At 41.9% G+C, this 22976-nt stretch overlaps 1 protein-coding gene across 1 annotated transcript in view; it reads right to left on the bottom strand.

Moving 5' to 3' along the window:
• Positions 1-22976, bottom strand: part of LOC311243196 (1,4-alpha-glucan-branching enzyme-like) — a 288129-nt gene that overhangs the window by 182044 nt on the left and 83109 nt on the right. Inside the window, exons 6-7 of the mRNA XM_084332329.1 lie at positions 21607-21697; positions 20125-20334 (exon numbers count right to left, since the gene is read on the bottom strand). Of these exons, the coding sequence (XP_084188455.1) occupies positions 20125-20334; positions 21607-21697 (301 nt within the window). The remainder of the gene's footprint in view (positions 1-20124; positions 20335-21606; positions 21698-22976) is intronic.

The raw sequence follows: 22976 nt of genomic DNA, 5'->3' as shown, positions 1-22976 counted from the left end.
TTAGGTCCTCCACCCCAGTGCGCAGAGTCAACAAAGGCTCAGACACTATGTGTCCTCACGGGATGGAGATAATAGCCAGTGAAAGCCAGCGGGGCCCACATGAAACCATACTGCCACATTATGGCCCACACTGCCATTTATCACAAAGTCCAATTACAGTAGTAGGGAACTTAGATACGCATACCTGATGCAATACACTGCTTATCTATGCTGTTAAATGGAGTTCACCTTTGGTTACGGGATGTTATTACAAACGTAAATTACATGATATTACGTTGTCCTTGTGCAACTTCACCAGAGAACATGCAGCTCTGTATGGCAGCACTGATGGAATACAGATGTAATGGCATCTAAACACATAACAGAATATCTTTCAGCATCTAAAAGATTTGTTCCATTTCTTTAAACCAGGTTTGTCTGCTCCTGCCATTAGCTACTACACATCGCCGTACATTTCGCCCTGAAAAAGAACGTGACGCTTACGTTATGGAGTTTATATTTAGTGGCAATAAAAATGAAAACCTTAACACCCTGGTGCGTTTCAGGAAGTAGGTTTTTACATAAAGGGTCAAGGTAACTTGTCATCGTGGCAGACGGAAAGATTTAAGTCTCTGCATTCACAACATAACAGTTAAGCCCGCAAGATAAGACCAAATAAATTCAAAAAGCTGACAGGTCATTCCACAAGAAGTGTGATGCTCAAACAACGATGCTCGACAGCCTGATGGATGGTGTGCATTTGCTGCACCGAATCGGGACAAATAAGGAGCCTCGTTTAACATATTTCAAACTATTCTACGATTCCCTAAGGTATTAATGTGCCCACAGCCAAAAACATCAATGAGAAATTCTACGATTCCTTAAGGTATTAATGTGCCCACAGCCAAAAACATCAATGAGAAAGACACAATCAATTCATATTGTTTTGTTTGTGTGTTTTCTTTGCCATTTCAATAATGGGTATATATATATTCTTGAAGCGCAGGACTTAGATTGAAAAAAATGCAAAGGTTGAAATAACATACTCCGCCGCACAATATCTACCCTTTTTTTTTTTTGTATTTTATTTTTTTATTATTTTTTAAACAGACACATAAACAAACATGACAACACACGATAAGATATACAAACACACATATGCTCCAGCTCGTACCCCCCCTCCCGGACCCCCCATTGGATAATCCAACCATTATAACTTGTTCCTAACCAGACACTACCATTATATGCTAGCTTTTATTCTCTCCACCACTTCTAACCACATTGCCATTTTGGATTCATTGAGACCCAAAATTCTTGCTGTAGATATTTCTTGATAAATCACATCGAGATATGTAAAAATCCAGACCTTCCGGCACATTTTTTCCGGTTGAAACCATTGTGATGCTATCAGCTTTTTAGCCACTGTGATACCGGATAAAACCAATCTCTTTAGCTGTGGAGGTACTGCATACTCAAAGACATCATTCAGCAGTAATACAGAGGGGTGTACAGGTATATCCAGAGTTAAGAGATTTGATAATTGCTGAGTCACTTCTTTCCAAAATATCTTAACTGGTGGGCAGTCCCAGTACATGTGCATAAATGTCCCTTCGTCCCCATTTGTACATAAGGAGCATTTGGAGTCTTGTTTAAGACCCATTTTGTTCAGTCTTATAGGAGTTAAGTATGTCCTGTGAATATAGTTAAGAATGATTTGTTGATGGTCCGGGTTCCTTGATGCAAGTCGTACATTTGCCCAGGCTTCTCGCCAGTCAAAGTCTATTTCCAGGTCTGGTATATCCCTCCTCCAGACTGAGTCTAGATGGAGGGTTTCATACGAGGCCGTTAGTAATTGATGATAAAAATCTGAAACAAAACCTCTCGATGTCTCTCTTTCGTAGAAGAATTTGTGGTGTACAATTGGTATCCTTAATGGAACACTGTGAGCCTACAAACATGCCAATAACTGTGCGTAAAAATAATATGTGGACTTGGTGAGATTACATTTTTATCTACCCTTTTTTTATGTTGAAGTCATACTAGGCGAGGAAGACAATAATGTATATAAGCTCAGTGACATTCTGCGGTAGATCTCGCATGTACCAGGGCAGAGGCTCATGAGTCGTTCCCACCTCCCATTGGACAATGTGCCATTACCTTCATTTATTGATCTATTTAACTGCTGCTACCATTCACTTTAAAAAAAGAATTACTTTTTAACTTACGTACTGATTTGATTGTTTGTCCACCACATTATTTTACTCGTCTGACTTATTGTGTGTTCATTTATGTCTCTATTTTAACGTTTGTCAATGACGAGAGCTATTGGATACCTGAATTTCCCCCAAGGGGATCAATAAAGTATCTATCTACCTACCTACAGTACTTCAGCTTCATCCTTTCAATCCTCTTGTGTATTCATACCCCAACCTTTTTATTTAAGGATTATCTATGGCAGGGGTCAGCAACCTTTTTGACATGGAGTGCCTGTTTGAAATATAGTTGTAACTAGTGTGCCTCAACAATATTCCATGCATCGTACATTTTCTCTCTCATAATCAGGTCTTTTTAATGATAATTTTTACATTATTACATCATTATTGTTATTGTTATTATTAACAATATTATTATGATGGTTGTATCAAGCCTAAATCTGAGTTGGGGGGGGGGGATGCAATGCAGACAAACAGCTGCATACAGTGCGACCATTTCTCACATTTGCCCATTCATTTTTGAACACATCACACACCATCGGTGTGTGTACTGTACGTGTGCTGTCATAGCGCCACCTACAGGCCTAATGGAGAACACCAGGAGAACACCAGGATGTGAATGGAGGGTGAATGTGAGGTATATCGTGTAAATAAGTTTTGATTGATCGTAAGACTACACTGTAAAAAAATAAATAATAATAAGTTACCAGAACTTACAAATATTGAGTTCAGTTACTGTGCATTAAGGTTTTCAGTTTTCAATCCATAATAAATTAACAGAAAAATAAGTACACAACCACATTATTTCAACCTAATAAAACTATGTTTATTGTCATTGTTTTAAGAACACAAGTTGACTTGGTAATACTCACATTTTGAGTAAAAAAAATGGCTTTTAACATGTGCAATGTTCAATAAAATAGAAAAATAAATAATAACATTTGTTGATCAATCCCACTGGTCACAATGGTGACCGTAATAATGTTTTTGTTATAAGGCTCTGCAAATGTTACTGAATGATGTAGCAATGTATTTCCAGCTAAATTGAAATAATAAACAAATAAAGGGTCTCAATTAAATATGTGGTAGTAAAAATAACCTGTGGGAGGATTTCAACAAGATAAATGCGACAACAGTACAAAATATTTCACTATAATATTTCAAAGCAAAAAAAAAAAAAAAGAAAAAAAAATTATTTTTATAATTTTTTTAATGCTGCCTGTGCCTATGAAAATGCCCCTGCGTGCTTATGCAGGCACGCGTGCCTAGGGTTGCCTACCCCTGATCTATGGCATCACAGAGAAAAATCACAAGTGTATTACCACCCCAACGCATCATTTACAGTGTTTTTGACTGTAACACTTACTGTATGCGTTGTATGTGACCTGTAATACAAGGAGGCATACAGCTCAACCGTTATCAGGAGGCGGCCGAGGGAGCGTTTCAGGACAACATGACTGGAACGAGTTTGAGAGGGTTCACGGCGAGGACGTCGATGGGCTCTCCCATTGTATTACAGACAGTGTTGCGTTGCTGATTTCAAAGCTGGTTGCACGGTGTTTTAATGACGCCACGCGCACTCCCGCACATGCGCATAAATGTTCCCTCGCATAAGCACAGACTAAAGACAGTGCCTAATTGCCTCTACGAGAGCGTATTTTAAACACACCTGACGACCGGCGCTATTGTTATGCAAAGTAGCCAGGTGGGTACTTTAATGGCGAGTTGGCGCATCAGTCGAGTGCAGCGCATTCCTGTGTGCGCACGCACGCACACCCATGCATGTGCGTGCTTCGGCTCACAGAGCCGGTTGCACGGCATGCAACCCCGTCCCATGAGCAACGCACCCCTGATTACAGACTACGCCAGGTTCTGCGAGGAGAGCATTGTACCCACCAAAAAGGTACGCCGCTTTCCCCCCAATAGCAAACCCATTAACACTTTCTATGCCACTCACGAGTTTTCTCGGAATTATAAATATCTCGTTGAAAGCCACTCACAAGATTTCTCGGATTTTTTTTTAGCGATCTGAAATCATATTGCATCACGCAAGCCTACCCTAGTCTACCCAAGCGCCGCCGGCGATCAGATGTGGAAAAAAGCGCCCCCTATCGTCTCCCAGATGACATGAGGGATTTTGGAATGGACTCAATGAAAATGGATGGGGGAAAAAATCCTGTACTCCACATTTTCCAGTCCACTGATGCAGCCGGGGTTATCAGAGTTCATTCTGGATCCTCTGAGCCCCGTGGAATCATGTGTACTACTGTATCACGTTGGATCTATACACTTATCGATTTTTTCGAATGGTGATCAGGAATTGGAATATACCAGTTGGATACCATCTGATGTCAGGTAAGGAATCTATGTTATCAGTGTTAGGATAATCAGACTCATTTTGATGAAGATATAAGCTGTTTTGTGAAATGGGCTCTATCGGTTTCACTGTAAAAATCCAAGAGGAAATGAACACGGCGATTATCCGTGCGCGGCTCGAATGTGCGTGCGTGCACGTATAATATTGATCATCTAGCGTTTATTTGAAAACGATTCATAAATAGGCAGACAAATATCAACGTTCTGGAATATTCCAGTAAAAGACGATTATCATAGAATGGTCCAGAATGGACTGTTTTTTACCTCAAAACAGGTGCTTTTCAAAATGCTCTCAAACGGAAATGAAGCGATAAAAAACCAATCTGCCTTGACAGCACTGACTGGAAAAGGATTCTTTGATAAGCGACGGGCAGATTAGACACATAGCCATAATTTAAAACATAGATTAGGCGATATTAAGCGTAACATTGGCGCCGATGGTGGCATTCAAGAGCTAACTCTGGCGCCACCTCGTGGCACTGAAAGTGTTAATGGGGACCTTAAAGCCCTGTTGAATTGGAAGAAGAGGGCTTTCATAGCAGGGTACACCGAGGAGGACAAGGCTGTCCAAGAGAAGCTGAAGAGGGAGCTTAGAGCAGCCAAGGACAGTTACAAGGACATACTGGAAGGTAGGCTACAGGCCAGCAGCCCCAAGGGGAGGGGGGGGGGAGAGAGAGAGTGTGTGTGTGTGCGTGTATGTGTGTATGTGTGTGTGTGCGTGCGTGCGTGCGTGTGTGTGCTAACAAGCAGCCAGGCACGGCTGTAGAGGGGTCCCCGGAACGTGCAAATGAGCTGAACTTGTTTTTCAACAGGTTTGATCACCCATCCCCCCCACCCAAGACAGCAGCAGATTGCTGCGCTGCGCCGCCATTTGAACACCATTCAAATAAATAATTGTATTTTTATTTGAAATAATTTCTTTTAACAATAGGCACATTAGATCAACAGGTTACAACTAAACAACCAACTTTTATTAAACATTCTATTAAACATTCTGATATTTTCGAGGGTCTCGTGCCACTGTCAACTAAGCGAGCACTCAGAAGACGCTCGCCGTTTGTCCAGGACAAGTAATATTGACGTACAGAGATTGAGAGTTTCCAGTGTGACACTGTGAGACAGGCACTCTCTGATCAGATGGAATAACGTTACTATTCGTTTGGGGAATATATATATATATATATTTTTTTTTTACTTGTCCAGTCGGACAAGTTAAATTGTATTATGCTTGTCCGACCATTTGTTTTACTTGTCCCGGACAATAGGACAAGCCTTAATGTCAAGCCCTGTCCGTAGTGGCAGTTGTACTGGACAATCTGGAGGAGAACAATAAGGAAGCTGGACACTATCCTGGAGAACCCCTCCCATCCCCTCTAGCTAAGATGAGGAGCACGTTCAGCCACAGACTCCCCAGACACTCCACAAATTGCCTTGGCCAGTCCTTTGTGCCAGGAGCGATCAAGCTCCACAACCTAGGGCAAGGATCGACTTGGTCAACTGCTGGGGAACTGTTAGAATTGATAAGATGCTTTAACTACTGAAGCCTGCATGTACGCTGGCGCACTTTGCACATGGACTCGCATACTCCTACACAGTATATGCATATTTTCAATCATATTCGTATATGTACATTTATTTATAGATAAGACCGAGATATGAGAGAGAGAGAGAGAGATCCAGTGCAGATCTATATTTTCTTTTCTTCTTCTTAATAATAATTTGGATCCAAATTCCCACCTGTACCTCCCCTCACCTTCTCTCTTTCCTAGGGCTGTCTTAAATACTTCGAAGCTTCGTTCGATGGCACAAGCTTCGAACATTAAAAAAAAATCGAAGTAAAAAAAAAAGAAAATCATTTTTTTTTTAATACTTCGATTTGTGTGTGTGTGTGTGTGTGTGTGTGTGTGTGTGTGTGTGTGTGTGTGTGTGTGTGTGTGTGTGTGTGTGTGTGTGTGTGTGTGTGTGTGTGTGTGTGTGTGTGTGTGTGTGTGTGTGTGTGCCGCGCGCGCGCATGGGGCCATTGGGTGGGGCCGGGGGACAAATACACTGGAGGAAAGTAACCCAGCTCAGCACTGCCCAAATTATATCATCACTATTGCCTGTTTGAAGGATATCATCCTCAAACACATATACACCTACATGCCTTGTAGAATTCCACACATAAGAAAGAAAGATACTGGGATGAATAAACAAAATAGGAAATAAAATGTAGAAATGCATGCAATACATAAATAAATATGAATCTCCATATATGAAATAGAACATTTAGATAAGGTGCTACCGAGATGTTTTGGTGAGTTCTTTGTTTTTTTGTGGAAGTAGCCCTTCTTAAAAATGCATGAACATTCACTGATAATTGGTCTGTAGTGGAGTCTACAAGGTCTACATTGCCGGACCATGTAGAATCCGGACCTTGTAGACTGACATAATTCTGTGCATAGTTTAGTCTACACAGGCCATATTTCAAATAATCAAAATCTTACTTCATTCATCTTAAACATTCTTGATTTGGGGGATTGGTAGTTCCCATGAAATCTGAAGTTGTTCAAACGACAACAGCGATCCACCTTGAATTAAATCACACAGCCGAGTGAAACCTTGTTGGCTGCGTCACAGTCACGAAAGGGGCTACTTAATTCATTAATCCAATCCACTTTATTTATAGAGCACATTTAAAAACAACAAAGTTTACCAAAGTGCTGTACAAGTCCCACAACATAAGATAAAAAAGAAGAAAAAAAAATTATAAATTTTTTTCCCGAAGCTTCGAATTAAAATCGAAGCTCGGCCCCGAAGCTTCGATTGCCAAAAAAAGCTTCGAAGGTCAGCCCTACTCTTTCCTGCCATTGCCGTTGCTGCTACGACACTTGGGTTTCCCCACAGGTCTGAATAAAGGTTTGTCTCATCTTATGTGCATTCATCTCAAAAGAGAAAATGATGTCATTGGTCATGAAACACATGACTTATCTCTCTGCGTGAGACCAGTTGAGAATGCTTTCTTCCACCACAAAGCTAGGCCTTGGGTCCTAATATATATATACACATATTGTACATTATTCATACAAAAACTTGGATGCAAATAATCCAATTAAATATTTTGAAGGGGGTAGGTAGTGGTACTGAGCGAGACTACAGGATATTCTGGCTTGCCACGATCATTTTAATTAAAATAAATGGTTTAATTAAATAACCTTTATTTAAACTCGAAAGGCAAGTGAGGTTTCCCTAATTAACAGTCACATGCAGAAATAAGCTTGTTGACAGAATCTGGCTATGGGCGACAATAATGTGGTCAAAGAGGCATGGTTTCTATCTTTAGCCTTTGGCGTGGTTTATTCATTCACATGTTAAACAGCAGCAGTACTAGAGTTCTCCTCTCTCTGAGAGGCAGGTGGGAAAGAGGTAGAGGGGGAGGAGACATCTCTTTAAATACTCGCCACCTGGTGGTATCATGAGTGGCTCCGCCTAGAGCGCCCTCTAGTGGAAACAGTTATATATGCAGTTAGACAGTTAATTGCAATCCTACATAGAACCTCTAACTTTAACAAAGCTTGACAACAAGACGAGGCAAAGAGCAAGGATAACAAATCAATTAAAACATAATACAACTTGATTGGTCATGAAAACAAGACAATCGAGATAAAACGATTATTGTGCCGCAAGCCGCGTTGCTCTCATTTTGTCTTGCATTGTAAATGCAGCGCACCCTTCCTTCACAGCGGTGTGCTGTTCTCAAATCAATGAGTAATCGTGTTTAACCCCTTAACTCATTCAGCCATGGGGATTAGCCGGGTCCCGTTGTAGCTATGCCATGCTTTAAAGATAGGAATGAGTCACCTTGTTTGTAGAGCTATATCTATATTCTATATTATAGCTATGGAGACAATACTATAGTCATTTGACACCGACTTTCTTCCGTCCAAGATGGAAAAAAAGAGATAATTTTTTCATGGATACGTTCACACGTTATCCCGTGGTGAATATAAGTATAATTTCAGCGTGATCCGGGATAAATTCCTGGGAAGAGAGTAATAGAGCGCAACGTGAATTCTACTATAAGCGTTGGTGTTTCTTGCCTGGACACGCTACTATTTCCAAATCAAATGTATATAATAGGTATTATGTTTCATCATGAATGCATGAAAGGAGGGGGGGGGGGTAGTTTCTGATGCTTTGATTGCCAGTAACGGCATTCGTATTGAACACTAAAAACGCTGATCAGCTGGATCGGTATCAAAACATTGTTGGATCAAGCTGAGGTTGATGTCAGATAGTCCTTACCTCTGGTCGGGGGTAATCGAAAAAGAATATTCCAATTGTTTGATCGCCATCTGGTCCATCTGATGTCCATCTGGTCCACGACATAATATGGCACAACACAAGCATCAAGGGGCCCGGACCCGTTTCAATGCGACCGAGTGAATCTCTAGGCGTCCCTGTACTAAAAAACTGCGCCCGGAGAGGTTTAAACATAACACCCGGTCTGGAACATGGGTTTACTGCACTCTCGATACTGCCACCTGGCAGGATCTGGCCGGTACTGCACCCTCTGCGTCCCAGTATGCCTTTTAACAGCAACATACAGGTCGGTGACATTGAATAGAATATTAAAATAGAAAAAAAGGAAAAACGATCAAATAACGAGTGTGCTCGTTGTTGGCGTTCAAAGGCTGGTGCCCAATAACGAGTATAATCGTTGTTGGCGGGGAATGAGTTAAAACCTGATTGGCCCGGTACCGGGGTTGAGATTTATTTCACGTCATAAATAGATCAGTACAGTCCATATGAATTCATGTTGTAAATTCAAGAGTAAAGACCCTAACCCTATCAAAACAGAAGTCAACGTGTATATTTTCAGCACTACGTTTGTTTACCAATTTATTTAATTTTAAGTGTCATTGGCGAAATATGAGTTTATAAAAAATCTCTAAATCTATAACCGGATGATTTAGACGTGAGGAAATGACGGCGTCATGACATCGTTGTAGTCCTAAGAAAGAGGAGACCCAGGGCTTTCCATTCAAAATAAACAATTCTTAAAACTACACTACCCAGCTCACACTAGCCGCTGTCAAAGCTGCAGCCAGCTGACGTGGAAAAAAGATAGACGTTATTTTCGTGATTACATCTCACGGTCACGGGTCGAACAAACCTGAACATTATTGCCATAAAATACAACATATTGTTTCTTTACCTTTCTGTGAACGTCTAGAAAAAAATACATCTGGTGAAAAATGGCGGAGCTATGGACATTATACAAAAGTAACTGTACTTAGTCGATTTCATTCACAGTATTTGCTGCCCTGTAACAGGCGTACTAAATCCAGATTTAACTCTGCCATTGGAAAGAGGAGAGTTGGCCCGATCCATACTGTAGATGTATGACTTGGCCATAATAAGGTAATTTATAGGCCTGATATTCTATATTCATATTTCAAATAGCATGTGTCCGGATTTTCATTGCAATTTACTCAAGCATAGTAACAGACACAATACACCAGGGGTGGCCAACCAGTCAGAGACTAAGAGCCACAAAAATTACTGTGGTACCACAAAGAGCCACACAATATACCAGCGTTTCTAAACCTTTTTTTTCAGTCACGGCACCCTTCATGTGTTTATAGGTCTCACCCTCTGGCCTCTGAAGTTGCTAATGTCTTTTTTATTTGGGCCTCACAGGGTTAAAAGTACCCTGTGAGACCCACGGTTGCAAAATTACAAAATCACCTTTAGCCATTTAAAAAAAATAATGTTTATAGGGTGGTCAGGTGGCGTAGCGGAGATTGCGCTCGTCACCAACGCAGGAGATGCTGGGTTCGAGCCCAGCTCTCGGCGTTGCTACCAGCTTGGCTGGTCGTTCATACTAATACAATTGGCAGTATTAGGGGGTGGGAAGCTGGTGGGTGGGAATCTGGCGTTGTGGACAGCGACGCCTACAGGTCAGGTCTCGGCGCTTGCTCAGCGGGGGCAGGACTTGGTGGAGATAGCGTGCCCTCCCACGCGTTAACACTTCACCAATGAGAGTCCTCGCTGCCAAGTGAAAAGACGTCACTGGCAGTCGCCACACGTATCGGAGGAAGCGTGCGGTCGGCTTCGGGACGCCCTTGTACCGACTCGTAGGAGAACATGCATACAGCAGCCAGGTAGGGGAGGGGGGGGAATTGGCACAGCGAATAAATTGGGAGGGGGAAAAAACAGAAAATTGGAGCAAGAGAAATAAAAAAATAAAAATAAAAAGAAATAATGTTTATTTAAAAATGTTAAGCACATGTAGGCCTATAGTCAATTGGTCCTGTTGTTCAGCCTCGCAATGCTATTTGATAGTAAATGTGTTTATATGTCCCACCCTCTGGCCTCTGAAGTTGCTAATGTCTTTTTAATTTGGGCCTCACAGGGTTAACCTCTTAAGCCCGATATATACAGTAAAAGTGTATATTTTCAGCATTACGTTTGTTTACCAATTATTTTAACTGTTATTAGTGAAATATAAGATTATAGAAATCTCAGGGCATTGAGTCGGAAACCGGCGCATATTGACAGCCAAAAGTGAGTGTAGTCTTTTGAAGGAAGAGACTCAGGGCTTTCGAATTTTGAAAAACTACCCTACCCAGCTCACACCAGCCCCTATCAATCATCTGACTTCTGGATTTACTTTTTTATTTCTCTTATTTTTTGGGATTATCTCCCACAAACCTGAACGTTATTGCCATAAAACAGAACGCAGTTAGTTTCTCTACCTTTCTGTGAACGTCTTGCAAAAAACGGTGTTGCAATACGATGAAAAATGGTGGAGAAATTTACATTATAAAAAAGATGGCAGAATTCAGTACTGTATCTACAAAACCTTCTGTTTAATAATCTTCCCTTTATTAATTTAGATTAGATTTTTCAGGTCTGGTCAATTTTAGCATGGTGTTATTCACAGTCAAAGATAAAAATAAATGTAATAGAATTGATATTCTCCTTTGGTTCATTACAATTTACTCAAGCCTAGTAACAGACACACTATTTCTGACACTGATCCATATATGTCCCTAGATTCAGATCCCAAGGACATGCAAATGGACCATTTAAAAAAAAGTGTAAATGTTTATTATACGTCCTTATGGAATGAGTGACATAAAGAAAAAAGTTTATTTTTTTTTTATTATTATTATTATTTTTTTTAATGGATGGAAGAGCCGCACATTGACGGGCAAAGAGCCGCGGGTTGGCCACCCCTGCAATACACAATATACATTCCCTGGGGTCCATAGATGTCCCTAGATACCAAGATCATGCAAATTACCTTGTAGAAGTGGCGTACAAAATGTACGCTTAGGGGAATTTTCAGAAAATATAGCTAGGGCTTAAGAGGTTAATAATCGTGATTTCAATATCAATAATTTTTTAATCAAGCAGCCCTACAAACCTCCTAACGTCTCACATCTGAAGGTCCTGGTCTGCAGAAAAGCCTGGCTTCACCATGTGCCTGAGAGGATGGCTGCCTGCCCCCTGCAAACCCTGAGCCGTGGGCTACATTCCATTTAGTCACTCTCTCAAGGTGGCCTTGCCCTCTTTGTACAGGCCTATTAAAGCAGCAGTGAAAAAGAAAAAAAAAACATATAATGCCGGTCCAGAATCCCCCACTGGCTTGTAAAAGCTCATCACACCAAGGGCAGGAAGTTTAACGTGTGCATCCATGGCACATGTACATTATCGCGACCAGCTCCCATTTTTTTAAAATGGAGTACTAGGCCGAGTTATAAACACACGGAAGGTACAATTCCTAATGGGGGTCGTGCACATGAATATAAAGGTTAATATTATTGTTAGTACAAAAGGCATCCAAGACACTGTTATGCTTCAATAATTCAATGGTTTCAATATTTCATTATGAGAGTTTGAGAGCCAAGAGGAATAACGGAATGTGCCGCCCCCGCCCCCCCCTGACAAATGCAAAGTACAGTATAATGGTAGCTTAGACAACAACTCGCTTCATCCTCACAAATCTGGCCTGGTCCCTTCCTCTCTCTCTCAGTTGGTATTCAGCAACCGCCAAACCACTCCATGCATATCAAGAATGTGGAATTAACGCTTGAAGAGCCAGTGGCTGCTCGCGCTGAATGCACAAACAATCCGGGAGAACAAATTGAGATTGCGGAAACATCGGAAAAACGACATTCTCACCAGACTTGAAGGTCCTGCAAGGAAAGTTGAGGAGAATTAGATATATTATTTATACATAAAGATGCTGATGTGTGGAAGTGAGTGGGGGGGGGGAGCGGGGCAGCAGATGGGGAGAGAGGAGAGAGAGAAGATCACATCTCTGCCTCTACGGTTCGCATCAGTCATCCGCAAGTCAGACTAATGGGAGCGCCGTGGTCGGTTTCTGATGAGCGGCATCAAGGCAGCTTGATTAAAAAGAGAACGCATTTGACGCTAGCGTTCCCGCTACCCGCGGAGATTCATTTCCTCAGAAGAACACGTCAGGAAAGCTTGACACAAAAGACACATCCAAACAACCTGCGAGGGGATGGGGAGGTGAGGGTTGGGGGGGTGGGGGGGGGGCGACGACGACGACAAATGAGCAGACTTCTATGACACTACGGAGCTCCTTTGGGCTTTTTTACAAATGCCTCCCAGATGTGGCATATGTCTGCACCATGTCTAATGAGTCCTTCTGATTTTTAGACTTCAATAAGTAATGAAGCCCTGTTCCCTTATTACAGCCTCCATGCCGACAATGAGCATTGTATAATGTATCGGGAGCCGCCGCCGCTGCACACACCGCCGTGCGCTTATTAAATATGTGTTCAAAAAGGCATTTGATAGACTCAACAGTTCCTGTTCCCTTCCAACGTGTGGCAAGATCATTTCCCGGTGACGAGAGAGAGAGAGAGAGAGAGAGAGACACTTAATTAGCGGGGCCTTACAACAACACCAATCAATAGCTCCGGCATACAGTGGGGTCAGAACACAGCCGCCAACTTATAAGTGGATTTGCCTGCAAAGCCTTTTATGCTTTCCCCCCCATGCCTCCATAATTATCCGAACGCACGGACATCTCTCGCACTATACTCAAGGCTGCCCACATTGTAGCGTCATATCATTATGCATGATTCATTGAAATTCAACCCGCGTTCTTCAAACACTTAATGGTAAGATCTAAGAGACTTTGAGGCAACTTAAATTCACAATTACCACACCGTTCAAAGCCCCGGGAGTTTGAGATCATCAGTGAACCTCGCTGCGTCGTCGCTCTGGTGAAATAGACTATCCGTAACTTCCAATGACGTGTTGTCTTACTCGACCTCCATGCAAATGATGCTCCATCAGGTACTCTTAGAAAAAGAGTGGCATGCCAGCATACACTGTACCTCATTTATCAACACATTTGCATGTTGCTCATTCTAACGCAGTCATATAATCTAGTCGTATATATACGTCCCGTTTTATCGACCTCGTTTACAAGGGGAAACATTTGTATGTCAAATGTAGCTTTGAAACATCTCGAATGTTAGTAGGTGCATCTCGTTCACACAATGAGTTAATTAACATAATTAGCATAACAATTCACCCACTTATCTCTATTCCTGCATCGTATTTGCATGCATGAATTGGCCATCGGGAGCCCACAAGCATTTAAAAGGGAATGCCATGTTTGTGATGATCAACGCAAAACTGCAGTAGCCTTAAGTCTAAATTGAGAAAGATTAAATGGATTTACATAATGCTGGCTACATTAAATTCAACAAGTGAATGCGCTGCAAATGTAGTCCATATAGATGCTCTCAGGCGATTCATTGGTTGGTTTGGTCTTACTTGACCAAGACTTGGTTAGTTGAGTAGTTTGTTTTACATGCATTAGTTATATCTTGAAATAAAATAAGCACATCTCTGGTACAGTAAGCATCAACACCTCGTAGGCCCGAGCCCTATTTTCTGAAAAATCTGCCCAAAATACATACCGAAGTAAATGAAAGATTGCTCCACTTCCACAAGGTCCATTTGCATGTTCTTGGTATATAGGGACATCCATGGCCGCCTAGTTATAGTTGAAAGTGGGGGTGCAAGATTTTTTTTTTTTCTTTAATTTTTTTTTTAAATATTTTTAATTTAAAATTTTTTTGACAGGCAAGGTGTGGTTTGGAGGGGGTCCGGCACGACCCCCTCCATGGCAGATTTTTTTTTAAATTTAATGAACCTGTACGTGCAATTTCCTGCAATATAGAGCCACCACTAGACCCCTGGCCCTTCTATCCTCTTTGTTTTACTGTGTCCTACCAGTTTTTATTACTTTCATTGCTTTATTATGTTTTTAATCCTATATCTTGCACCATACTGTTTGTTTTTGTTGCTTTCATTGCTTTGCTATGTTTTTTTTCTTTCTTTTAATCTTATACCTTGCCTCACACTAATTTGTTTTTATCAACTTGCTTGTGAAGCACTTTGGTGTCAGCTGCCGCTGCCTGGAAATGTGCTATACAAATAAAACTGACTTGACTTGACTTGACTTCAATCTTGACCAATAAAGCTGCTCTTTTCACTATAAAACTCAGTTTATATTGCAGTATGATAGCCAATTACTATAATAATAATATATTAATATATATATATACTGTATATACACTGTATATTGATTTTTCGCTCATTCATTTTTATTAAATCAATCTCCTTTCAAATAGGCCAAGTTTTAATAAGAAAGAGAAAAAAGATATATTTCCATTACCTGTAAATCTTGTGTCTCTTTCTCTCCTTCTCTGCCTCCTCCCTGAGTCTGCAGTGCACAATCATGACATCGATCTCAAAAAAAAAAAAAAAAAAAAAAAGTTAAAAAAAAATGGAGGCCCCTCGTCACTATAGGCCCACGGGCCGCGGCCGTCGTTAATCCGGCCCTGCTCGTCTGCCATATAGATAGCGTTAACGTTTGCAAATGAAGTCAACGTCATCCAGCTCACACCACATATCTAGATAACGTTAGCTAGCGGCTAGCACTAAAGCTAACGCCAACCAGAGAGGGAAACGTTATTATTATTTATTCGAGGAAACCGTATGACCAGATCGCAATTCGGGACCGTGAAACACTTTTATTGTATTGCGTGGTAGAACCGTAGAAGTTCTACTACCACTCAATAGTAACTTATGTCTAACATAATCCTTTTATTTGAACAACTTACTGGAAAAGCCTGCCTGCCTGGTCTGCCACCAATATTATGACACACTCTGTGTGCTTTGATATTTACACTCAGCCTACCTGCAGCCAGACTGCAGCGCTGTGAGCCAAAAGGTCTACGCGCTGGAGATGGGAGGCACTGGATCAAACCATAATGGGGCAGGGGGGGGGGGGGGTTCGCAATCTTTGGAAACTTAAAAACTTGTTATTAAGTGTCATTGCGTATTATTAATTTGATTGAAATTACGTAGTTATGGTTAGATAATATTGATATATTGGGGGGGGGATATATCAATGATCAAAAAGTGAGGGAGCAAAGAGACAAGCTTGCTCCCCCAAGTTCAATACTGGTAGAGCACCCGCTTCGCCTGCTCAATTACGTAGGCGCCTATGGGGACATCTATGGACCTCAGTGAATGTATTCCCAGTGTCATAAATATTGTGTCTGTTACTAGTGAGAGAAAATGGTGTTTTTTCAATGTATATTTGGTTTATAAACTGATATAAAGAGACGCTTTAAGAGGGTAATATCATTATCATCACGGGATGATATAGACAGTGGTGAAAATAGCAGAGTTCAATTTGGATTTAGTATCACCAGGCGTACACAGAGAATGAAATCTACTGTATGTAGTTTGATTCTTAGAATGGATATGGCTCAGGCGGTTAGGTGGTCGAGCGGAGATTGCGTTCGTCACCAGCCCCGGAGCTGTGAGCTTGGTTCGCCTGTTCGAATCCAGCTCACAGCTCCGGGGTTGTCACCAGCTTGGCTGGCCGTCTGCACTGATACAATTGGCTGTATCAGAGGGTGGGAGAAGCTGGCGGGGTGGGTCCGGGTCGTTGTAAACAGCGACTCCTACAGTTCGGTCGGGGCGCCTGCTAAGCGCGGATTGGACGTGAGGGGGATAGTGTGGTCCTTCCACACGCTACGCCCTCTCAATGAGAATCCGCGCTGCCAGGTGAAAAGAAGCGGTGATTGGCTGGACGTGTGTCGGAGGAAGCACGTGGTAGCCTCCACTCTCCCAAATGATCTGACTGTGGGGGGTAAAGCGCAGCGACCAGGAAGGGACTGGGAATTGGCATACGACTAACATTGGGATGGGAGAAAATCGGAGGAAAAATGGAGAAAAAAAAAAAAAAAAAAAAAAAAAAAAAATGATATGGCTCCGCCATTTTGGGTCGGATTTCCACACAGATGGTTGCTAAATGTTCACAGAAGGTGGACACACTAACTGCACTCCAATCTATGCCAATAACGTTCAGTTTGGTGGTATAGAATCCCGAGAAATAAAAATAATTCATACACAAGTAATTTGCTTGCAGAAAGCTAGAATTCGCTGGGTACTGTAGTTTTTCAAAATGTCAACACTCATTGAGAGCTCTGGATGCCCTGTGCTCATATGACTACAAATGGCGGATTTCCGCGAAAATATTAACACATTTCAAAAACTAAAATCTCACTAATAATACTTTAACCTATTGGTAAACAAACGTATTGCTGAAAATATACACCGACTGCTGTTGTGACATGGTTAGGATGTTTACTCTTGGATAGACTATATTATTAGATCCATAGCTATAATATTTAATATAGTTTTAGCACTGCAAACACCGGCATGTACCCCCAATCATTACAGTGCATATGCCCACAGTGACCTCTGGTGTCTTTCACTGCCACACTACAGAAGGTTAACCCTTCAGTAGTGTGATAGTAAAGGGTTAACCTTCTGTAGTGTGGCAGTGAAAGGGTTAAGATTTGATTTAGTCGTGGACAGCCCTGGTAGCACAAAAACAAGGAATTACATTTTCTACATTTCTACTACTTTCAACTTTGTTTTGGTCATCTGTGATGGGGGGGGCTTGATAAGTCCAGTGACATGCCCACTCTGCATTGCTCAGCAGCAGCCAAGGTCATTTGCACCCGACTGGGTCCTACAATGCAGGTGGACACACGCTGGTACGTGGCACAAGGGATGAATTACATTACGTCTTGGGTGTTGGCAGCTCAAGGGGCACTGGTGAAGGTGCGACAGGCAGAAATGACACCTACTTATAACACTCCCACGCAGGGAACACTAATGATATTGCTGGAATTCCTATTATTATTTATTTATTCATTCAATTGTATTTGTCCAAAAAACTGATCCCTACATTGGTAACTTTTTGTCTATTTTGTCCAGGCCACATGTAACCTGGCCACAAACAATGGCGCTGATTGGCCTATGGGGGGCACTACAATGACAATTCTAAGTCAAAGGTTCATTGCTGCTGTTGTCCTAGCAAGTGAAACTTGGTACAGATGTTTATTTCTTATATATATATATATATATATATATATATATATATATATATATATATATATATATATATATATATTTCCACCTATAAAAATGAAAAACATTCCAAATATTCTTCTCATGAAGCCAAATTACCCAGAATTTGCAGAGCAGGTCCATAGGATATCCATGTATACAGTGTAATAATACACTTTTTTTGTATATATTATTCACAATATCAATAAATACTTTTCACCACATTATCAGGACCTCAATTAAATGACCAAAACTGCATCGGTCTAACTTTTCAGATTTACTATGTGAAGCTAATGGCCTCTCACAGCATTCTGAATCGTTTAGCAATCATTTGTTGTGCTGGTGTTCACAGACCTCGGAACCTTGCTGAAGCTGTAATGAAAAGCACGTGTAGATATTTGCATTATAGAAGAGTCATAATGACACAGACCTCGGGGAGGGAGGAACGCTTTCCTTTATGCAAATGACATCCAGTAGCCCCTCCGCTGGTAGTCACACATGTATTCTTAATGCCAGTAAACGGCATGTGGTCTCTACACAGCCATAGCGGCTCCCGCATATTTCGTATGCTGGCAACGCGCCTGTGCACTTGCCCCCGTTTTCAGCTCCTATAAGAGAAGACCGGGAGGATCTCACTTCCTCTTCCGTGCCAGAGAGCACAGAGCCTTCCGCTCAGAGACCGAGCGTCGTGCTTTATGCCTCGCGAAGAGAATAGTATGTTTATACATGCTCTTAAGATATGAGGAACACACACACACACACACACACACACACACACACACACACACACACACACTACTATTAATTCTGCAACTACCTCTACTACTATTACTATTGCTGCTACTACTACTTCTATTTTACTAGTATTATTACTGCTACAACAACGATGACAACGACTTCTACTACTAGTCTAACATCCAAAAACCTTGTTACCATAAATGCTACACTGCTTGTTTAATTCCCAAGCAAATTTATTCAATAACACGTCTATATTCGTTGTAAACCGAACGTGTCAGGAAGTGAATTCGAAAATACACATACAAATGAAAAGGTGTGTCCAGAAATAGGAGGCATGTGGTTGACATCCTGTGATGCCTCCTGGGTCCCTGGGAAGAGCCAGGAGGAGGACCAGGATGAGGACCAGGACGAGGACCAGGACGAGGACCAGGATGAGGACCAGGATGAGGACCAGGATGAGGACCAGGATGAGGACAAGGACGAGGAGGTGTATGAGAAGGAGCGGGAGGACAAGAAGGAGGATGACAAGGAGGTGTAGGAGTAGGATGACAAGGAGAAGGAGGAGCAGGAGGTGATGCATGAGGAGGAGGAGGAGCAGGAAGAGGAGGATAAGGAGGTGCAGGAGTAGGATGACAAGGAGGAAGAGGATAAGGAGGAGCAGGTGGATGAGGCGATGCATGAGGAGGAGGAGCAGGAGGAGGATAAGGAGCTGCTGGAGTTAGAGGACAAGGATGAGGACAAGGAGGAGGATAAGGAGGTGCAGGAGTAGGAGGACAAGGAGAAGGAGGAGGAGCAGGAGGATGAGGCGATGCATGATGATGAGGAGGATACGGAGGTGCAGAAGGACAAGGAGAAGGAGGAGGAGGCGATGCATGATGAGGATGAGGAGGATAAGGAGGTGCGGGATTGGAGGACAAGGAGAAGGAGGAGCAGGAGGATGAGGCAATGCATGAGGAGGAGGATAAGGAGGTGCAGGAGTAGGAGGACAATGAGTAGGCACAGGAGGAGCGGGAGAAGGAGGATAATGAGATGCATGAATAGGGGGACAAGGAGAAGGAGGTGCAGGAGGAGAAAGACAAAGAGGAGAAGGAGGCAGAGGACAAGGAGGTGTAGGATAAGGAGGAGTAGGAGGACAAGGAGGAGGTGCAGGAGAAGGAGGGGTGGGAGGAGGACAAGGATGAGGATATGGAGGTGCAGGAGTAGGAGGGCAAGGAGAAGGAGGAGATAAGGAGATGCAGAAGGACAAGGAGAATGAGGTGCAGGAGGAGGAAGACAAAGGAGGAGAAGGAGGAAGAGGACAAGGAGGCAGAGAAGGACAAGGAGGTGAAGAAGGAAGAGGAGCACAAGTTACCTAGAGTAGTTGAAGAGGCGGCTGTCCCAGAGGGCGTGCTCCCCGCGGGGCGGAGCGTGGAAGAAGCACGAGTCGGAGCCATCGAACTCGTTCAGACCGTCCACCGTGTTCTTGGAGGCGTGGCTGTGGACCACGTCCAGCAGGACTACAATGCCCATGGAATGAGCCACATCGATCAGCTCCTTCAGCTCATCCGGGGTGCCAAAGCGACTGAGTGAGAACACACACACAATTAATTATTAATGTTATTGTTTTTTGTTGTTTGGCGTGGTGTGATTAAAATAACCGCGAGAGCGCCGTTTTCCATCCCTAATGCAATCTTCTCAGGACACCGTCTGGAGATCATCTATTTCTCCACCTGTCGAGATCACCCCCCCCGCCCCCATTGTTGATATTGTAACAGTTTTTAGATGGCAATATTATTATTCATTTATTATCATTGAAAAGGTCATAACGAAGACTACGTTTATTGACCACACCTTGAAAAAGGACACGCATTAATACAGTATACATAAACACAAACAGACACCTCACGTTGTCCTATGACATCTCATCTGTCCTTCCAGCAATCACTATCAGTTTCCCTTGCAAACAGAACACATTGAGAGTATTACCCTGCTTCCTGTTATTCTGAGCGCTCAGGTTTCAAATGACTATGGGAGATCAATCAGGGGTGAAATTACTCTGTATACATTACACTTTTGGGGTTTAAGCTCTCCTCCGAGCAAGTATGAGGGACCTTAGGAATGCGGCACATAAATAAATTTACCGAATAGTCCGGATTTATCTAGGTTTCCTTCTCTTCCGAAGATTAACTGGCAAATGTGTTTACAGGGAGATTATTGCTACCGTCAGAATCCCTCACCTTGATTTGCAAACACTACCCAGGTAACGGTTTCATGATCATGCACAGCTAATGCACTTCAACCCTACAAAATAACATAAACCTTTCCTGATAGTAATATTTCTGGGGTCTCTTCAAAAGCTCATAAAAGCTCTTCAAAGAGCAGGTAATGTGGTTTAAAGGTGGAGTCAGTGATTTTGGAGAAAGGTTGTTGAATGATTGTTGATATTCGTTAGCATGTGCCATATTTGCCACATCCCACTGCCCCCTCCCCCCCCCCCAATCTCCCCACCCCCTCCCCTCCCCCATGTCCTGTGCGCAGGCACGAACACCCCCTGTTGCGGATTGGCTGGAATAGTGTTGTGTGGCTCGATCCAAGCCACTTTGATCGTTTCCCAATCTACAGAACACAGGATTTATTTTTCAGCTGACACAGAACGGACAGCTAGCAGACTGTGGAGATATTAGCTGAATTTGACAAAAGTATAGTGGATTCGAATCGCTGAGTGCACCTTTAAGTGCCAAGAGAAACACAGACTACGAGTACAGAACACAACTGTCCTTAAACAATACCACTGTACAGTCCAATGCAAAATAAAATATTTAGATAATTTTTCATGATAATGGAATACATTTACCTGGATGCAGCAAAGAAACTTGTAATCTGATATCCAAAGCTAGCATAGTAGGCATGCTCCATGACAGCCATCATCTGAATACAGTTGTAACCTGAATACAAGGGAGGGAAGTAAGATAATAAACAACAACACCAACATATTGATCTGCAAGGCTGAAATGTTTTCTCATTAGTGTAGAAAGTAAATTCTACTTCATTGTCCAATAATGACCAACTACAGTACATTAATATAATTGATATTATTAATATATTGGTAGTTTATTTGTATTGATTTGCTACATGAATGACATTCATATAATTGGTATTAAGTCATACAGTTTATGTATAGCTTCCCCACATATCTGTATGTATAATGTGTATACATACAAATATGTATAATGATGTAAATACATGTTATGGTGTTAATTATATGTTAATTGCATGTATACTAACAATACATATGGTATATTTTAGATGTGTTAGTGATTGATACAAAAGTTGAAAGCAAGATAAATTAACAGGATTTTGTCTTCTCCTGAGTTAATGAGAATGTTAATATTAATATTGCCACCCTTGTTTATTAAAACAAGCACAAAACCATCCAGACCCACAGCGTTACTACCATTATGAGTAGGAGCAGCCAGTTGTGGAATGATAATGTTGTATGGTTACACTTGCCAGCTCAAGCTAGCAGGCCATTGATCCTCCCAAGCGTGTGTCTGTTAAGCCGCCTTCAGATATTAAGAAATGTGTTCATTCACTGTGAGGTTGGGTGCAGGTATCTAGGTGATCGCCATCACAGAGGTCATACTGTAGCCATCACCACTGATTTCCCGAATCGATTGATTCCGATTCGCAAGATCCCGATTCGATTCATTATAGATTCGGTTAGGGATATTTCAGTATCCATACTAATTTAGCTTGAATATGAAAGAGATTCTCACAGAACTCATGCTGTAAATTGTACAATGAACCCTCTAACCTGGTGCATTATAAGAAATATGAATGTTTACAGAATTGACCATCAAGCAGTAGCATTAATGTACTTTTTTATTTAACATGACTAGCAGTCAACACCATAAATATATATATATATATAAATTGTAAAGATTGATCTGGGATTTTATGAATCGATATCGGCTTATTCAAATGAAGATTGATTCGAATTGGGAAAATGGACACAGCCCTACTATTTTACGAGAACAGATCTCTTAACGTGATCCACTCTACTTTGGAAGTTGCTTTTGCTTACATCACATAAAACTGTACTCTCATTGGTAGCGCTTTGTAAGATCAGGGGCAACCAAGATCAAAGTTGAAATTATTTCAGTCAATTGCGCTCGGTGGCAATTGACCAATCGCCTTATTTTCTTGACCCTTCAATTAACAACC

This window comes from Notolepis coatsorum, assembly GCF_963971535.1.
Source record: "Notolepis coatsorum genome assembly, chromosome: 1".
Classification (NCBI taxonomy): Eukaryota; Metazoa; Chordata; class Actinopteri; order Aulopiformes; family Paralepididae; genus Notolepis; species Notolepis coatsorum.
The sequence above is the reverse complement of the archived record's forward strand: the minus strand, read 5'-3'. Positions and strand labels throughout refer to the sequence as shown.